This window comes from Protopterus annectens, chromosome 2.part1 (assembly GCF_019279795.1).
Source record: "Protopterus annectens isolate FY-2018-M chromosome 2.part1, PAN1.0, whole genome shotgun sequence".
Classification (NCBI taxonomy): domain Eukaryota; kingdom Metazoa; phylum Chordata; order Ceratodontiformes; family Protopteridae; genus Protopterus; species Protopterus annectens.
Window position 1 is genome coordinate 948,248,107 of NC_056729.1, and position 16,811 is coordinate 948,264,917.

Genomic DNA, 16,811 nt, shown 5'->3' on the forward strand with positions numbered 1-16,811 from the left:
ATAGTAAGGATTTACTAAGTTTAATTCTACTGGCTGCCAAAAAAAAAAAAAAAAATTACTAGAAAATTGAAATGCAGGCTTAGGCTAACATGCGTTTGAAGTACCAATTCTAGTAAATGAGATTAAAGAACTGGAGGTGAGTTGTTTAGAAAAGGGAAGGGACAAATTACATAAAAATAATGGAATTTATCTGAACAATACATACAGAATAGTTCAGGAGTAGGAGGAGTAAAATTTAAGGGAAGGCAGGAAGTGAGCGATTTTTGTAATGTTGGAGTGAATGATAATAAGAAAACATGTATGCTTTATAAAAGTAAGAAAAAATGTAATTATGTTTTATTTTCTATTACTGTATGTGAAGTTATGTTACCTCTTGAAAAATGTCATGCTTAATAAAGACATTAAAAATGCCAGAGAATCCATGGAATTGTCACAGCTGCAAATGTTCTTTAGTAGGATTTGCTTCATTAAAAGTCATGTTACTGGCTACGTGATATATTGATTGTACTGAGGTATAAACTGCTGACTACAATCCAGGCAACCCAGGTACGACTTTAGCTTGGGTAATTGTGGTGAAGACAGAAAAAAAATTTAAATGGCTTGTTTTCTTTTCTGTTAATGTATATTTGATTGCAGCTAGTAATATTTCTTAACACCTATTGTAACTAGTAATATTTTTTAACTACTGCATTAAATTATCACTTAAAACATAAGCAAACATACATTAACAGAAATGAAAGCAAACCATATTAACATTTTCCATTTACTTACATTATGCATCATATATCTTTTCTTTTTAACTATTATCAGTCCAATATTATATAAATTGCAGAATTCTGCCTCCTGTTTAACCTTACTCATCCTCCTCATGAACATTATTCTGCATATATTGTTCCCACAATTACCATTTATTTCTATGTAATTTGCTCCTTCCTGTTCTTTTATCTCTTTTATAGTATTCAGTATTTCATTCTATTGGATGCCAAAAAAAACAATACTAGAAAATGGAAATCAAACTTAATAAGGATTTACTTTGTCTAGGCAATTCAGATCCTGTGTCCCAGCTCAAAAGAATAATTTCCTTAGTAACAGCCCTTTGCTCACCTAATATTTCTGACAGAGTACTCTGCAGGGAGTTTTTCAAATCTGCAAACTCATTACACTCTCAAATCATATGTTCCTAGTTACCCATGTCTTCCCCATGACACCTGTAAACATTTTCTATCTACTTGAGGAAAAAATCTTTGAAATCTGGTTGGGGTATAAAAGTACCTGTGCAAACACTTCTAAGCAAAGATCCTAAACCTTCTGGACTTTGTTGCATACTTGGGAACCATACATATGTCCTCCCATTGTTCTCTTCTAAATTGCTTTTCGAGTCTCTCTTCCTAATCTTTTCCAGCCTCCGCAATATTTTATATGCCCTATTAATTATCCCTTTTTTAACAGCAGCTTCCATTCTAAATTCAACTAAAAACTCCATGAGTTGAGGTTTTTAACTTAAGATTCTCTTTCTCTTTGCCTATACTCAACTAGGAACATTTTTGGTGGCAGTTGAAAGTTTCTTTTTGATCGTCAGGCTGCCTTTCAGGAAAAGACTGTGTGGAGGGGCATAAGCAGGGGCACATGGATGGTGATGCTCATGTTATCCTACAGTCACCCAATTAGGGAAACATTTGTACAAAATCTCCTGAGCCACATATATGTTGTTTGCACCTCATTTCTCATGTTCAGACTGTACAGGAGTTAACAATCTTAAATGTTGTAGGCTAAATAGATTACACTATCCTGTAAGCGGGAGAGCCTACCTGAAGGGTTAAAACAGGATTTAACCACTTCTCTTTGTTGAGTGGAAGGAATGAATGGGCTCATGCAAGCCCAGGTGAATGCTAACAATGACGTGGAAAATGGAAGAGGACCTATATATATATATATATATATATATATATACACACACACACACACACACACACACACACACACACACACACACACACACACACACACACACACAAGTATCTGTATGGTTTACATAACATCAGTCAGAAGTTCACTACATCGAAGTGAAAAAAAGCCAGTATGTGTAATCAAAAATCAGCTGATCACACATACTGTATTTTTTTTTTGTCTGTGTGAGATCCTGGTATAGCAGGGATTGGGGAATTTGTATTTTTGCTGCTAAAACACAAGCATTTTCACAAAAAAACAAAACCTCAAAAAACACCTGCAGCTGATCCAGCAACAGACCAAGATACTAGCAAATATGATGTAGATCCAAATAATAACAGCAATCCAAGAAATTCAATGTACCTTGGCACACAGTTTATTAAAAATAATAAAATAAAGAGTTTAGCACTTTTGTCCCTCAAAGAAAATTTTCCACACAGTAGTGCAATCTCAGAAGTGGTATATATAATTAACAGGGTTTGGGAGTTCGGGGGGGTGGGGGGGTGGGGGCTTGCCCTCCTAAAAAACTTATTTTAATGTCTTTTTGTTTGTTTGTTTCAACAAGTTGTATTTCACAACAGTTATGCTTGAGTAGTTTGTGTTCAATATTTTGTTGTTGATTTAAAAAAATATATACTAATTTAATAACAACCCAGACAGTGGAAAACAAAAATGAACTCTACATGATAAAGGAAAGAAATGACCATGGAAAAGGAAGGAATAAACTTGCATGCTATCCCACCCAACACACACACACACACACACACACACACACACACACACACACACACACACACACACACACACACACACATGCACACTGTTGCAAATCATACTGAACGTTAAAGACCAACCAAGCTGCCAGAGTGGTGGGACTGATAACTTAACAGAATACATGACTGCAAGCTGTCACAGGTGCACTCATTTTTTTTTTCTTTCCCTGCAGTTCACAGTAAAAGAAAAGGAAAAACAAAGCTATTAAAATAATGGAACTCATGAAAAACTTTGGAGCTGGGATATAACCTCTTGTCTCCAATATGTTTTATTTATCTGCTGGTGAAGATTTAGGTCCATGGTTCTAGTATTGGTGGAGATATCAGACTTGTGCAGAAACAAGATATCAAGAACAATCGGGTTAGTAGCATAGTAAGCGAGACAGAGATCTCTCCTCAAAAGTCTAAAACACTGTATAAAGGAATAGAGCTTCCAGACCTTCTCATTGTAGCTTAGGGACTTTTGGCCTTTGACCTTTCTGGTTAGATACTTTTGAGTTTTTTCTAATTGTTAGATATGTTTACTGACATGCATCCCAAAGGGGACGCTGTACTCGATAAATGGCCTGATCAATGGTGAATGCAAACGAGTGATTGCTTTATTAAACTTTGATGATTTTGCTTTGGCAATTAACTGTGCTAAATGAAAAGATTTCCTGACAACTATTGACACATGATGGTCAAAAGAGAGGGAGCTATCAGCTCATGTCCATAGGTCCCTCAGTACATTTTTGTTTTGTAGTGGTATGTTGTCTGTACAGCATGATGGGGGTTGTCTACCAAAATTGATGATACTATACTTTTTAATACTTAATTTGAGCCCATTTTTAAGACATCAATAATTTACAAGGAGGAGTTCATTTTAGTAGGTTTGGGTGTCAGAGAGTGACTTAACAACAACCCCTAGTTTGCAATCATCTGAAGACTTTGTTAGCCTGTGGTCTTGGCTCTCTGCTTGAAGATCTGAGAAGTAATTGCCAAAAAGAAGAGATCCCAGCACCAAACTCTGCGGGACCCCAGTGTTCACTTCCATATACTGTCTGATGAGGTCCCCGGAACTGGCACAGTGTGGGTTCTATGTTTCAGCCAATTTTCTGTCTGCCTTACCATATATGAGTCAGTTTTTAATGCATTTAGTTTCTATATGATTCCATCTGGGGAATGGTGTCAACGGTCTTGGTCAGGCCAAGGTAAGCTGCATGCACTACATGGCCACCATCGATAATACTTTTGAAGAAGTTCACCAAATTGGTTAGACAGGTTCTATCCTTCAAAAAGGCAAACTGCAGTTTATTTTAGTATATTCTATGGCTTTGTTGATACTTGTAAGGCTGATAGGTTTGTAATTACATGGGTGGGTTATAAGACCATCCTTATGAAGGGGCATTGCCACTGCAGTGCACTGCTTATCAGGGTCAAAGCAGCTAGACTTAGGCTAACCAGTTTAAGGAGTATGTCTGGAAGGACATGTTTAACACAGTTAAGCAGCCAGGTATATTGTCACTTAAAATACATTACACAGTGATGTATTAGTTACACAAAGACTGATTCCCCCAAAGAGCTGCGGTAACTTTTGTTCCATCTTGGTTGTATAGGGGTAAATGAATATAGGATAAGGCATAATACAATACATCATTTTTTTAATTGTATCTGACATTAATTTGCCATTTGCAGTTTGACTAAGTTACTGACAAAGCTTCACATCAGCAGGGAGAAACCTTCAGCAGTCAGATAATACAGATCCAGACTGAGCTCATATAAGGCCAGTACCACTAAGAAACAGATCAGTGCTGCCAGTGACCGTAATAAAAATAGTATAACTAATAAAATAAGCATGACAGGACTAAGGATACTTATCTTCTTTTAATGAAATTGATGAGGTATGTATACTATGAATCTGCAGCCCAAATGGCCCAATCAATTTACATTGATTAAATGATGTATATATTTGTGTGTGTGTATATGTATATATATATATATATATATATATATATATATATATATGTGTGTGTGTGTGTGTGTGTGTGTGTGTGTACTTTTCTAAGCATTTTATAATATTGCATAGAAATAATAACTTTGATCTTTACAATATCTTATAAAAAAGAATATAACTTACATCGTGGATTAATAAATTCCAAACTGTTTTTTTTTGTCAAATTTTTTAATGTAAAAGGCAGTTTCAAATGTGCACATAAGTTCTGATAATTGAGGTTTAAATATGTATTTCTTATTTTTCATTTTACAGACACAGATGTACAGCTGAGTGAAAAAATTGAAAAAGAGTATACTAGAATATGGACTGCAGTATCAAAATTAGTTGACAAATGTGAAATTTCTCAAGCTTTTCCAGTGAGGAATACTTCCAGAGTTTTTATAAGCTCAGAGGGCAGCAAAAAAGATGGTAATACTAATAAAACTGATTTAATGTGAAATAATTGCATCTATTTGTATTTACTATTCTGAAGTAGAGAATTGCGTTGTTTTACATCTAGACAAACTAATTATCTCAAAAATTGAAGAAATAGATTTCAGCTAACAGAAGAAATTATAATATTTAAATGCTATAACTGGATTAGCAGAGCTTGTTTTTTATAAGGCTAGTATATAAATTTCATTCAGCTTTGCACGCTTGAAACTGATGACAGTGCTGTTTAAGCCTGCACTCTGCCAGTTCTATTCCTTCACAATGCATATTTGTCTTCCTATCATTTGTTACATTTTTGAGGTCCTATCAACAATTAAATACACTGTTTTAAAACACTGCTAAAACTGTTTTAGTAGAACCAGCCAGTACATCCACTTTATATGCATTGCTTAAAGTTTTCTGAAACTGATTTTGAATTGTCTACTTTAGATTTTTTTCTTAGTTATTTAGGTACAGTCTTATGCTAACCTGATCACACCACTGTTTCAGCTGTCTTAGTTAAGCTAACCTAATTACACAGCCATTTCACCTATCTTAGTTAAAGTGGTACAGCAGTAATATTTAACTTCTGTCTAAATATATTCAAACATTATTAAAAATGAGTTGCTTATTATGATTTTAAAACATCATTGATTCTGAGGGAGTTCATAATACTGACATTGGCACATGCATTATGATAAATGCATTTGTAATATTAAAAATACGGGTCACTTCTAGGGTCACAGCTTGTGTAGGGCTTCATAGAGAGGATTATGAATGGGCAGCTGATTGTTACATACTTTTTTTGTTCAGAAATTGTAATGAATAGAGTTTAGGTGAAATTCATAGATGGTTTGCATAAGGAGCGTATAATTCATAGAAACTTGTTCAGTAGTGCAGATTTGTGCTACCAAGCATTAACTGTTTTGCGTCTGAATGTAAATGCACTAGTCTTTCGGTGTAGCCTTCAGAAAGTTTTCCCTTGTCCTTCCTGGCTGTACTGCTTTTTAAGGAATTTTGTATAGTACAGAAATTCATTGTCATCTCTACTATGCAAGAGTAATGCATCTGCAGCAGTCAGCTTCCAAAAGCTTTTGGTGCCTTCCTGCTGCTGCACCTTCACGGAGAGCAAAATGTGTGCTATATAAAAGACAAGTGGAGTTCCAAAAGCTTTCAAGCACTTTAATGCCTTGTAGGAAGCTAAGACTCCAGAATATTTGCGCTAGAAAATAGAAATTGTGTGCTAATGGTCAAATTGAACAAAGCACGGCTACTCTTTCTTTGCGGTGTACTTGAGAAGGCTGTAGTTTGTCACATCTTAGCTTATTTAGTATTGAAACATCAAAGAAGGAAGATCATCGGTTTCCTGTTATTGATGTTTCAATACATTGTCATTGACTTGGTTGCAGATGGTATCTTGTTTGCAGTTTGTCATACTGAGATAAGCGGGAAAGGTATGGTTCAGTTATTCAGAGCTACACTTGCTTTGGCTACTTTGCCTGAGATTTACACTGAATCTGCTGCATCTAAAACCATCCACTGCTAAAAGAATGAAAATAAGTGTCGTGTTGCACTTCTGCTGATTATTTTGCTGTATTTCATAATAATCCTGTATTAATTGTTTTATTTTTCACATTTTAGAAAAGTTTCAAAACTAAACTATTTTCACTGCTGTTCATAGGTTCATAGGTTCATACTAGGCTATCTGCTCTAGGGCATTTATAAGCCTAGCCAGAATGTGTTTGGCTTTCGCCACCCATTTTAAATTTATTTTGCTATGCCCTTTTTCGAGGTTAGTGTACTGTGCCTCTGTCTAACAGTGACACAGAAGTGATACCCGGGGTAAACCTACGATCTCCCATCCACTCATCAAGATTCCTCTTGAAGAGAGTCAATGAGGGACTCTGCCTAACCTGGACTGGGATTTTATTCCAGAGTGAAGGGAGCCTCTGGGTTATGAATCTGTCCCTCCAGCATGTCCTATTTATTTCAGTGCTGAGGTTCAAGTCTCTCGGCGTAGCTCGATGGGATTTGGATTTTCTGAGGTGCAGCATGTCCATTAATTCCGGGTTGGACATGGCTTTATCGTCAGGCACAGATCGCCTCTGAACAGGCGGTATGCCACTGAGTAGAGCTGGAGTTTCTTTAACCGGGCAGCATATGGCATCTGTTTGAGCCCTTTGATCCTCTTGGTGAGGTACTTTTGGGGTCTTTCCAGTTGCTGCAGGTGTCTGGTAAGGTACATCCCAAAAGGGCATTGTACTCAATTATGGGCCTGATGAGGGATGAGTAAAAGGCACGATGACCTCCTGATCTAGATGTGAATCCTTCATGATTAGGTGGGCTATATAAAATGTTTTCTAACCACTTTGGCCACGTGGTTGTCAAATGAGAGATTGCTATCAACTTGGGTCCCCAGGTCCCTAATTACTTCTTCTGTACTTAATGGATTACCACCTATGTGGTAATTTGTGGGCACTTTGTTTTTGCCAAAGGGGATGACTATACACTTTTTGGCATTTAGCTTGAGGCATTGGCTCTGGCACCAGTTGTCTGTTTCTATGAGGCCCTTTTGGAGGATGCTTGTGTCGGCTGGAGAGTCGATTATGGCCAGTTTGCAGTCATCTGCGAACTTGGTCAGCCACAGTCCTTCCGTGTTGGCCTGTACCTCCGAGAAATATATACCGAACAAGAGCGGTCCCAGGACTGAGCCTTGTGGGACACCACTTGTAACTGGTTTGGAGTCTGACATGGCTCCAGCAATTCTAACCATGTGGGTTCTGTCCTTGAGCCAGTTTGCAATCCATCTAGTGACATAGGGGTTTATATTTAAGCTGGTGAGCTTATCTATAATGCCCGAGTGGGGTATTGTATCGAAGGCTTTTGCGAGGTCCAGGTAGGCTGTGTGGACCACCTTCCCCTCGTCAATGGCCTTGGTGACTGTTTCAAAGAAATCAACCAGGTTTAAGAGGCAGGATCTACCCTTAACAAAGCTGAACTGGGTAGGATCCAGTGTTTGTAGGTCCCCAATATCTTTATTTATGAGGTCCATGATGATCCTTTCCATAGCTTTGCAGACCAAGCTAGTCAGGCTTATGGGGCGATAGTTTCCAGGATCCGTTGAGGCACCACCTTTATGGAGAGGGACCACTGTTGCTGTACGCCACTCTTTGGGGACATATCCTGTAGTAAGGCTGAGATTGAACAGTAGTTTTATGTTTGGGTTTAGCTCTTCTTGGAGTTCATGTAGGACGCAGCCCAGGACACCATCTGGTCCCATTGATGCTGTGTTTTTTGCTTTGGAGAGGGCGGCTCTTACCTGAGCATCTGAGATGTCAGGGGGGCAGCACTCTGCTGATATAGATATTTGCCCTTTTGGTGGGGAGGGGGGGGAGATGTTTGCGCTGAACCTGTCAGCTAGGATGTTGGCAATGTCTGTGGGTTCGGTGTATTTTTTGTCATTTTGGACTAATTCTGAGCATATCTGGGAATTACCACCCAGGTTCCTAACATAACTAAAGAAAGCCTTGTGATTATCCTTAGTGTCCTGTGCAATTTTTCTCTCGAAGCTGGCCTTAGACAATTTTATGTGTGCCCATAGTTTTTTGCTAATACTGATCAATGATGCCTTCCCTTTTTGGGATTTTGCTCTGTCATTTAGTAGCTTCCTCCTTCTATTGTATAGTTTGTTTATGGCTGGGGTCCACCAGACAGGACGTCTGCCTTTGGAGGATTGGGTCTTGGTTTTATTTGGGATTGCATGATCCTTGCATTCCTGAAGGTGTTCATAGAATGCGTTTATAAAGGATTCTGCGGTCTGGGCCGTATTTTCCACAGGCCCGGGGGTTTTAAAGGATTCCACCTCAGTTTTGAGGAGTGTGAAATTTGCTTTAGAGAAGTTTTTCACTGTGGTTTTCTGGGCAGTGGGTGGGGTCGGGATGTGAATATCCAGTGAGATTAGTTTATGGTCTGATCTTACCAGTGAGGGATACACTTCTGGTCTGGAGCATAGAGTCCCCATGTTGGTGATGATCAGGTCCAGTATGTTTTCCCCTCTTGTGGGAGTGGTAACAAGTTGTTCCATAGCATTTGAGTTTATAAATTCTAGGAACCTTTGGGCTAGGGTGTTGGAGCTAGAGTAATGCTCCCAGTCTATGTTTGGGTAGTTGAAGTCGCCCAATATAATGGTGTTTGGAGAGACCTTCATATTTTCCAGTGTTCTCAGGAAGGCCGAGTGGGGTTCCTGGGTTTGGCAGGGTGGTCTGTAGCAGGCTATAAACTGGAAGGCAGTTTTACCCACTGTTAGTTGCACATGGATAGTCTCTGATGCTTCGTGCTTTGCCACCAACCTGGAGGTGTGGGTATCTTTGATGAATATCGATACTCCCCCTCCTTTTGTGGTTCGGTCCAAGTTTTGGGGCCGAAAAGCATGGTATGAGGTATAACCTGGTAGTGCTGGGGTGCTCTCGGGAGCCCTGAACCAGGTTTCTGTTACTGCATAGATATCGATGTTCTCCATGCTAAGGAGAGTTTCGAGTGCATGCATCTTGAGGTTTAGACTTCTGGCGTTGAGTAGCATTACTCTTAGTTTCTTATCCCTTGTGATACCTATGGAGGTGGGTTTGTCTTTTGAGCCTTGCCTAAAAAACCTCATTGTCATACTTAATTACATTGTGTCTGCTAGTATACAGGACAGTAATATCTAGACTGTGTGGTTTCTCTGTACTTGAGGTCTAAAACCAAAATTTTTACATAGGGTGTTTTCTGACTGTACTCTTGTGGCAGAAGTGTGCTGTAGCAAGCATATCTGAGTTGGAGGCTGCTGGCTGAAAGCTTATTGTGTGTTTTCCTGGTTGGTCTGTAAGCGTTGCTGTTGTAAAACTTGTTTTTCTGATTCTTTATAAGCCCAGTGCTTGTATTAGGCTGGTTTCCTCGCAGTGGCAGTTAGCAGTGCCTTGTATAGACACAAATGCTATTAAGTTAAAATTTCCATTAGAATAACTATCTCTGCAACCTTTCTCAGTTCCCCCCGCTGCTCTTGGAGCATCTGAGTTGGGTGAAGAGCAGCATTGGCTTGTTGGATAGCTGCAGTTCAGTATAGCACCCATTCTTCATCCATGTGTTATCATCCCAGTCCAGTTAAATCTCCCTACGGTTCTATCTCCCTGATTAAACCCATAGTAAAAAAAAATGAAACCATAAATAGGCACTTTCCTGCTAACTTTTGCCATCCTGGTGGACATGGGCATTCTGAGGCATTGTAGCAATTGTGTCGTGTATACTGACAATCACTTAATCCTGAAACAAATACAGTATGTAGGATATGTAGTTCTTCTTCTTCTTTCGGCTTTTCCCAGTTAGGGGCCGCCACAGCAGATCAACCGTCCGCTCATGATTGGCAGTGGAGTTTTATGGAGTCGAGTTGCCAGCCCGGCGCCCAACCTTCCACAGAAGGCACACACACGCACACACTCACTCCTAGGGCCAATTTAGAGTATCCAATCCACCTACTGCATGTCTTTGGGATGTGGGAGGAAACCGGAGCACCCGGAGGAAACCATGTAGGATATGTAGTTACACTATGAAAATTAAGACACAACTCTCACATATTGACAAATCAAATAACAAACAGGTTGTCAGCAAATGCACATAATTTCCCTCACTGAATAAGGTCTCAATCCATAAACTCACATGTGTTCACAAGTAAACCCACATACTCACAAGTAACTTACTAAAATCAGTGGCCTCCCATACGCTGCCCTCACAAACCATATGCAAACAAAACCAAGTCAGTTCCAACGACTACACATAAAAATTCATATCACACTTTCTCCACAGACAAGCTACTAAGGTGAAAAACCACGCATTCAATCCTCTTGGTCATAGGAGACTCCATCATGAGACACACTAGCCACTCCTCTCACCAGGTCAGATAAAGAGAGGTTTACAGTCAATTGCCTTTCAGGGGCCAGGGTTCGCCAGATCATGCAGGCACTCAGATCACTCAACCATAAGTACCAGTCATAGTCCAAGTAGGTGTAAATGACTTAACATGTACTTCCCTGGAGTGTATGAAGACAGACATGATACATAATGAACCTATCTGAATACATGCCACAGGCTGGTATGAGTCTCGCATTGAACAGTATTCTACCCTCACCAAGAATGATACCACAATGCAAACAAACTGACCAATAATTGGCTTAGCTATTGCTGTCATTCCAAGGGTATCCAGTATTTGTCAGCCTGGGACAACATGGTCAGCAGACCAGAAGTGCTTTGCCAGAGACTGTGTGCACCTGCCACTGCTAGGGTTTCAAATACTGGCCAAGGTATTAGCCACTCCCATAGTGCCTTTTTAGGCAGTGCCAAATCAACAGACCTACCAATGTAACAAATTCTTTGAACGCCAAGCTGAAAATACTATTGCTCAGTGCTAGGAGTCTTAACAAGAAACTGCACTCCCTGGAATCTCTCCTTGCCCTGGAGAATGCTGACATCTGTGTTGTGCAGCTATACCTATGTGGTTCATGGCTGCGGAAAGCACCCCAGCAGTGCAAGGCTTCTGTGCCTATCACACATTCATAACACCCTCTGAAAAGGAAAAAAATTGAAAGGAGGGGTTTCCGTTTACATAAAAAGCAATCACACCTCTAGATTGGTCAAGCAGGATGACTCACTTGAGCTACTCCATGTCCAGCTGACCACAGGCAAAATCCCCCACCATGTCATCGCTAGCTGCTGGTTCCCAACCATGAAAACCACTCCGCATATCTGACATTACTAGAATCACTTACCATTCAGCCCAACACACTACACAAGGGTGATTTTAACTACCCCTCCATAAACTGGGAAACATATATGACCACTAACATGCGGGCTTAGAGATTCCTAGACTTTGTCAATACAAATGTTGTGGAATGGCTGGTCTGCACTCCCACCAAGGGCTCAAATATCCTTGACATAGTACTCACAAACATGGTGGAGTGTTGTACCCACCCCAAACTATAATGTCCTCATTGATAAGATCAGATCATAAACTGGTCTCCTTTGAAATAAATTTAGTGGGAGTACCCCATCAAACCCTAAAGAAATTTTCCAAGGCAAATTGCCTCCTATTAAGTGATTGCATAGGTAATTTTAAAGTTTCCTCTAACCCCAAAGACCTGGAGGCCTATGCAAAACTGTACATGAATGCTCTGTACAACCACTTGCAACTGCATAGAAATGGCAGTATCTGACTGAATTAAACCCTATAGGTCCTTTCTGACTCAGTTACACAGCAATCTTTTTCACTAATTCTAGCATGTCGAAGGGTCAGTTGCTAGCGTCCTCTCCTGTTCAGCTGGTGAATCTGGGAATCTTGAGGCAATGTTACAATTGCCTCATGTACACAGACAACCCTCTCCTCCTCCCAACAAATACAAATATATGCGAGAGATGCAACTATATAGCCAAACTGGAGGCTGAGCTCCCTCAATTCAGTACTGGCAAGACCAGTCAGGAGGAGAAGGTAACCACGCACACCACAAACCCAGTCTCACATAGAACTATCACAATTGCAAACCAAACCAAACACATAAACACACAAAAACATACTCGGAGGCGCTGATTAAAAATCTACCAAAACAACAGAGGCCTCCAAAGCAGACACCCAAGCAAACACCATCTGAAGACATAGCACATGCAACACATAGTTCACATAGTCAGTGTGCTAAACAGTCACAGCCCTTAAGGCCAAACAACATGCCAGACACACTTGTAATAGGTGACTCCATAGTCAGACACACTGACGTACCGCTCACCAGACTGAACAAGGAGAGGGTCACAGTAAGCTGCCTGTCGGGAGCTAGAATCCGCCACATAACACAAGCACTCAGGTCACTCCACAGCAAGTACAAATATGACTCAGTCATTGTACATGCCGGTGTGAATGACCTGAGACGTACCTCCCTGGACTACATGAAAAGAGACATAGAGGAGCTCTCTGATTATGTAGCCCAGGCTGGTATGACCCTGACCCTGAGCAGCATCTTACCCTCACCAAGAATGATGCCATAGTACAAAGACAAAATGATCAGTTTTAACAATTGGCTTAATTACTGGTGTCATTCTAAGGGGATCCAATGTCTGTCTGCTTGGGATGACATGCTGGACAAGCCACGCTGCTTCGCAAGGGACGGCTTGCACCTGTCACCCCTAGGCTTCCGGATATTGGCCAAGGCTCTTGCCACCCCCATAGTGCCTTTTTTAGGCAAGGCTCAAAGGACAAACCCACCTCCCTAGAAAACACAAGTGGGAAAAAAGTAAGGGTAATGCTGCTCAATGCCAGAAGTCTAAACCTCAAGATGCACGCCCTCGAAGCCCTTCTCAGTATGGAGAATATCGATGTCTGTGCAGTGACTGAAACCTGGTTCAAGGCTCCTGAGAGCACCCCAGCACTATCAGGTTTTACCTCATATCATGCTTTCCGGCCCCAAAACTTGGACCGAACCACAAAAGGAGGGGGAGTATCCATATTCATCAAAGATACCCACACCTCCAGGTTAGTGGCAACGCACGAAGCATCGGAGACCATCCAGGTGCAACTAACCATAGGCAAAACTGCCTTACAGTTTGTAGCATGTTACAGACCACCCTCTCAAACTCAGGAACCCCACACAGCCTTCCTGAAGACACTAGAGAGTATGAATGTCTCTCCAAATACCATTATATTGGGAGACTTCAACTACCCAAACATAGACTGGGAACATTACTCAAGCCCAAACACCCTAGCCCAAAGGTTCCTACAATTCATAAACTCAAATGCAATGGAACAACTGGTCACCATTCCCACAAGAGGAGACAATATACTAGACCTGATCATCACAAACATGGGGACAAAATGCTCCACACCGGAAGTATATCCCTCTCTGGTAAGATCAGACCATAAATTAATCTCACTGGAAATCCACATCCTGCCCCCACCCCCTGCACAAAAGTCCACAGTGAAGAACTTCTCAAAAGCCAACTTCACACTTCTTAAGACTGAAATGGTATCCTTCAAGGCCCCTGGGCTAGTGGAAACCACAACCCACACTGCTGAATCCTTTGCAAATGCCTTCTACGGGCACCTTCAAGAATGCATGGATCATGCAATCCCAAATAAAACCAAGACCCATTCCCCCAAAGGCAGGCGCCCGGTCTGGTGGACCCCAGCCATAAACAAACTCTACAACAGGAGGAGGAAGCTACTACATGACAGAGCAAAATCCCTAAAAGGGAAGGCATCTCTGATCAGTACTAGCAAAAAACTACGATCACTCATAAAATCATCCAAGGCCAACTTTGAGAGAAAAATCGCAAAAGACACAAAAGACAATCACAAGGCCTTCTTTAGCTATGTTAGAAACCTGGGTGGAAACTCCCAGATATGCTCAGAGTTAGTCCAAAATGATGCAAAATACACTGAACCCACTGACATTGCCAACATTCTGGCAGACAGGTTCAGTGCAAATTTCTCCTCCCCCTCCCCCCCAAAAGGAGAAATAACTATCCCAGCAGAGTGCAGCCTCCCTAATATCTCAGATGCCCAGGTGAGAGCCGCCCTCTCTAAAGCTAAAAACACAGCATCAATGGGACCGGACGGTGTCCCGGGCTGTGTGCTTCATGAACTCCAAGAGGAACTAAACCCACACATAAGGCTGCTGTTTAATCTTAGCCTTACTACAGGATACGTACCCAAACAGTGGCATACGGCGACAGTGGTACCACTTCACAAAGGCGGTGCTTCTACGGACCCTGGAAATTACCGCCCCATAAGCTTGACGAGCCTGGTCTGCAAAGCTATGGAGAGGATCATTATGGAACTCATAAACAAAGACATTGGGGATCTACAGACATTGGATCCTACCCAATTTGGCTTTGTCAAAGGCAGATCCTGCCTTTTGAACTTGATCGACTTTTTTGAACCAGTCACTAAGGCCATTGATGAGGGTAAGGCAGTTCACACAGCCTACCTTGACCTTGCAAAAGCCTTTGACACAATACCCCACTCGGGTATCTTAAATGTAAACCCATATGTCACAAGATGGGTTGCAAACTGGCTCAAGGACAGAACCCACAGGGTCAGAGTTGCTGGAGCTATGTCAGACTCTAAGCCAGTCACAAGCGGTGTCCCACAGGGCTCAGTCCTGGGACCCCTCTTGTTCGGCATTTATTTTTCCGAGGTACAGGCAAACATAGGAGGATTGTGGCTGACAAAGTTCGCAGATGACTGCAAACTGGGCGCCATAATTGATACTCCAGCGGACACAAACATCCTTCAGAGAGGCCTCATTGAAACGGATAATTGGTGCCAGAGCCATGGCCTTAAGCTGAATGCCAAAAAATGTATAGTCATACCCTTTGGGAAAAACAAGGTACCCACAAATTACCACATAGGTGGTAATCCATTAAATCGGAAGAGGTAATCAGGGACCTTGGGACCCAGGTTGACAGTAACCTCTCATTTGACACTCACATTGCCAAAGTGGTTAGAAAGACCTTCTATATTGCCCACCTTATCATGAAGGGTTTCACATCTAGATCAAGTGAGGTCATTGTGCCCCTGTACTCTTCTCTTATCAGGCCAATGATTGAGTACAATGCCCCATTTGGGATGTATCTTACCAGTCACCTGCAGCAGTTGGAAAGACCCCAAAAGTTCCTCACCAAGAGGATAAAGGGTCTTAAACATATGTCATATGCTGCCCGACTAAAAAAACTCCAGCTCTATTCAGTCGCATACCGCCTACTCAGAGGTGATCTGTGCCTGACGTACAAGGCCATGTCCAATCCAGAATTAATGGCCATGCTCCACCTTAGTAAATCCAAATCCACCAGAGCCACGAGAGCAAGAGACTTAAACCTCAACACAGAAATAAATAGGACGTGCTGGAGGGACAGATTCATAACCCAGAGGCTCCCTACACTCTGGAACAGAATCCCAATACATGTTAGGCAGAGCCCCTCACTGACTCTATTCAAGAGAAATCTTGACGAGTGGATGGGAGATCGTAGGTTTACCCCGGGGGTCATCTCTGTGTCACTACTAGACAGAGGCACAGTAAACTAAACCCTAAAAGGGCGTAGTATTCTCATCCTAAGGGGTGGTGAAAGCCACACATACTCTGGCTAGGCTTATAAATGCCCTAGGGCAGATAGCCTAGTACGAACCTATGAACCTATGAACCTATGTCTAGCTGGAAAAACAAGCCACCTTGGTTGGACCCTTGACATAAACAGACTGTATAATGGAAGGAATAAATTCCTGTCTAGAATCAAGTGGGAGGAAGCACATTAGAAAAAAATCCCTCATTAGTCTCAACAGGAAAATCAGGGAGGTATTCAAGTGTTCAGAAGCTAAATACATGATTAAAATAGCCTCCCAAGCAAAGGATAACCCCAAAGCATTTTTTAGTTATGTCCAAAATCTTAATGGAAGTGCCCAACAATGTGATGAGTTGAATATAGATGGCACTACATATACTCAGCCAGAAGAAATAGCAAACCTGCTGCCTGATAAATTTAGCTCAGGTTTCACCCTCTCGTCACCTCCAGTTACTCCCTGTAAATTACCTCCTACCATTCCTTTTCCTGTTATCATGAAAGAACAGGTTGTCACTGCACTCTCTAAAGCTAGAAACATGGTATCAGTGGGCCCTAAC

The 16,811-nt window shown here is 41.3% G+C and overlaps 1 protein-coding gene across 1 annotated transcript in view; it reads left to right on the forward strand.

Moving 5' to 3' along the window:
* The window catches only part of LOC122794924 (probable ATP-dependent RNA helicase DDX60), a 3,096,781-nt gene that overhangs the window by 884,085 nt on the left and 2,195,885 nt on the right, over positions 1-16,811 (forward strand). Inside the window, exon 9 of the mRNA XM_044063517.1 lies at positions 4,966-5,121. Within this exon, the coding sequence (XP_043919452.1) occupies positions 4,966-5,121 (156 nt within the window). The remainder of the gene's footprint in view (positions 1-4,965; positions 5,122-16,811) is intronic.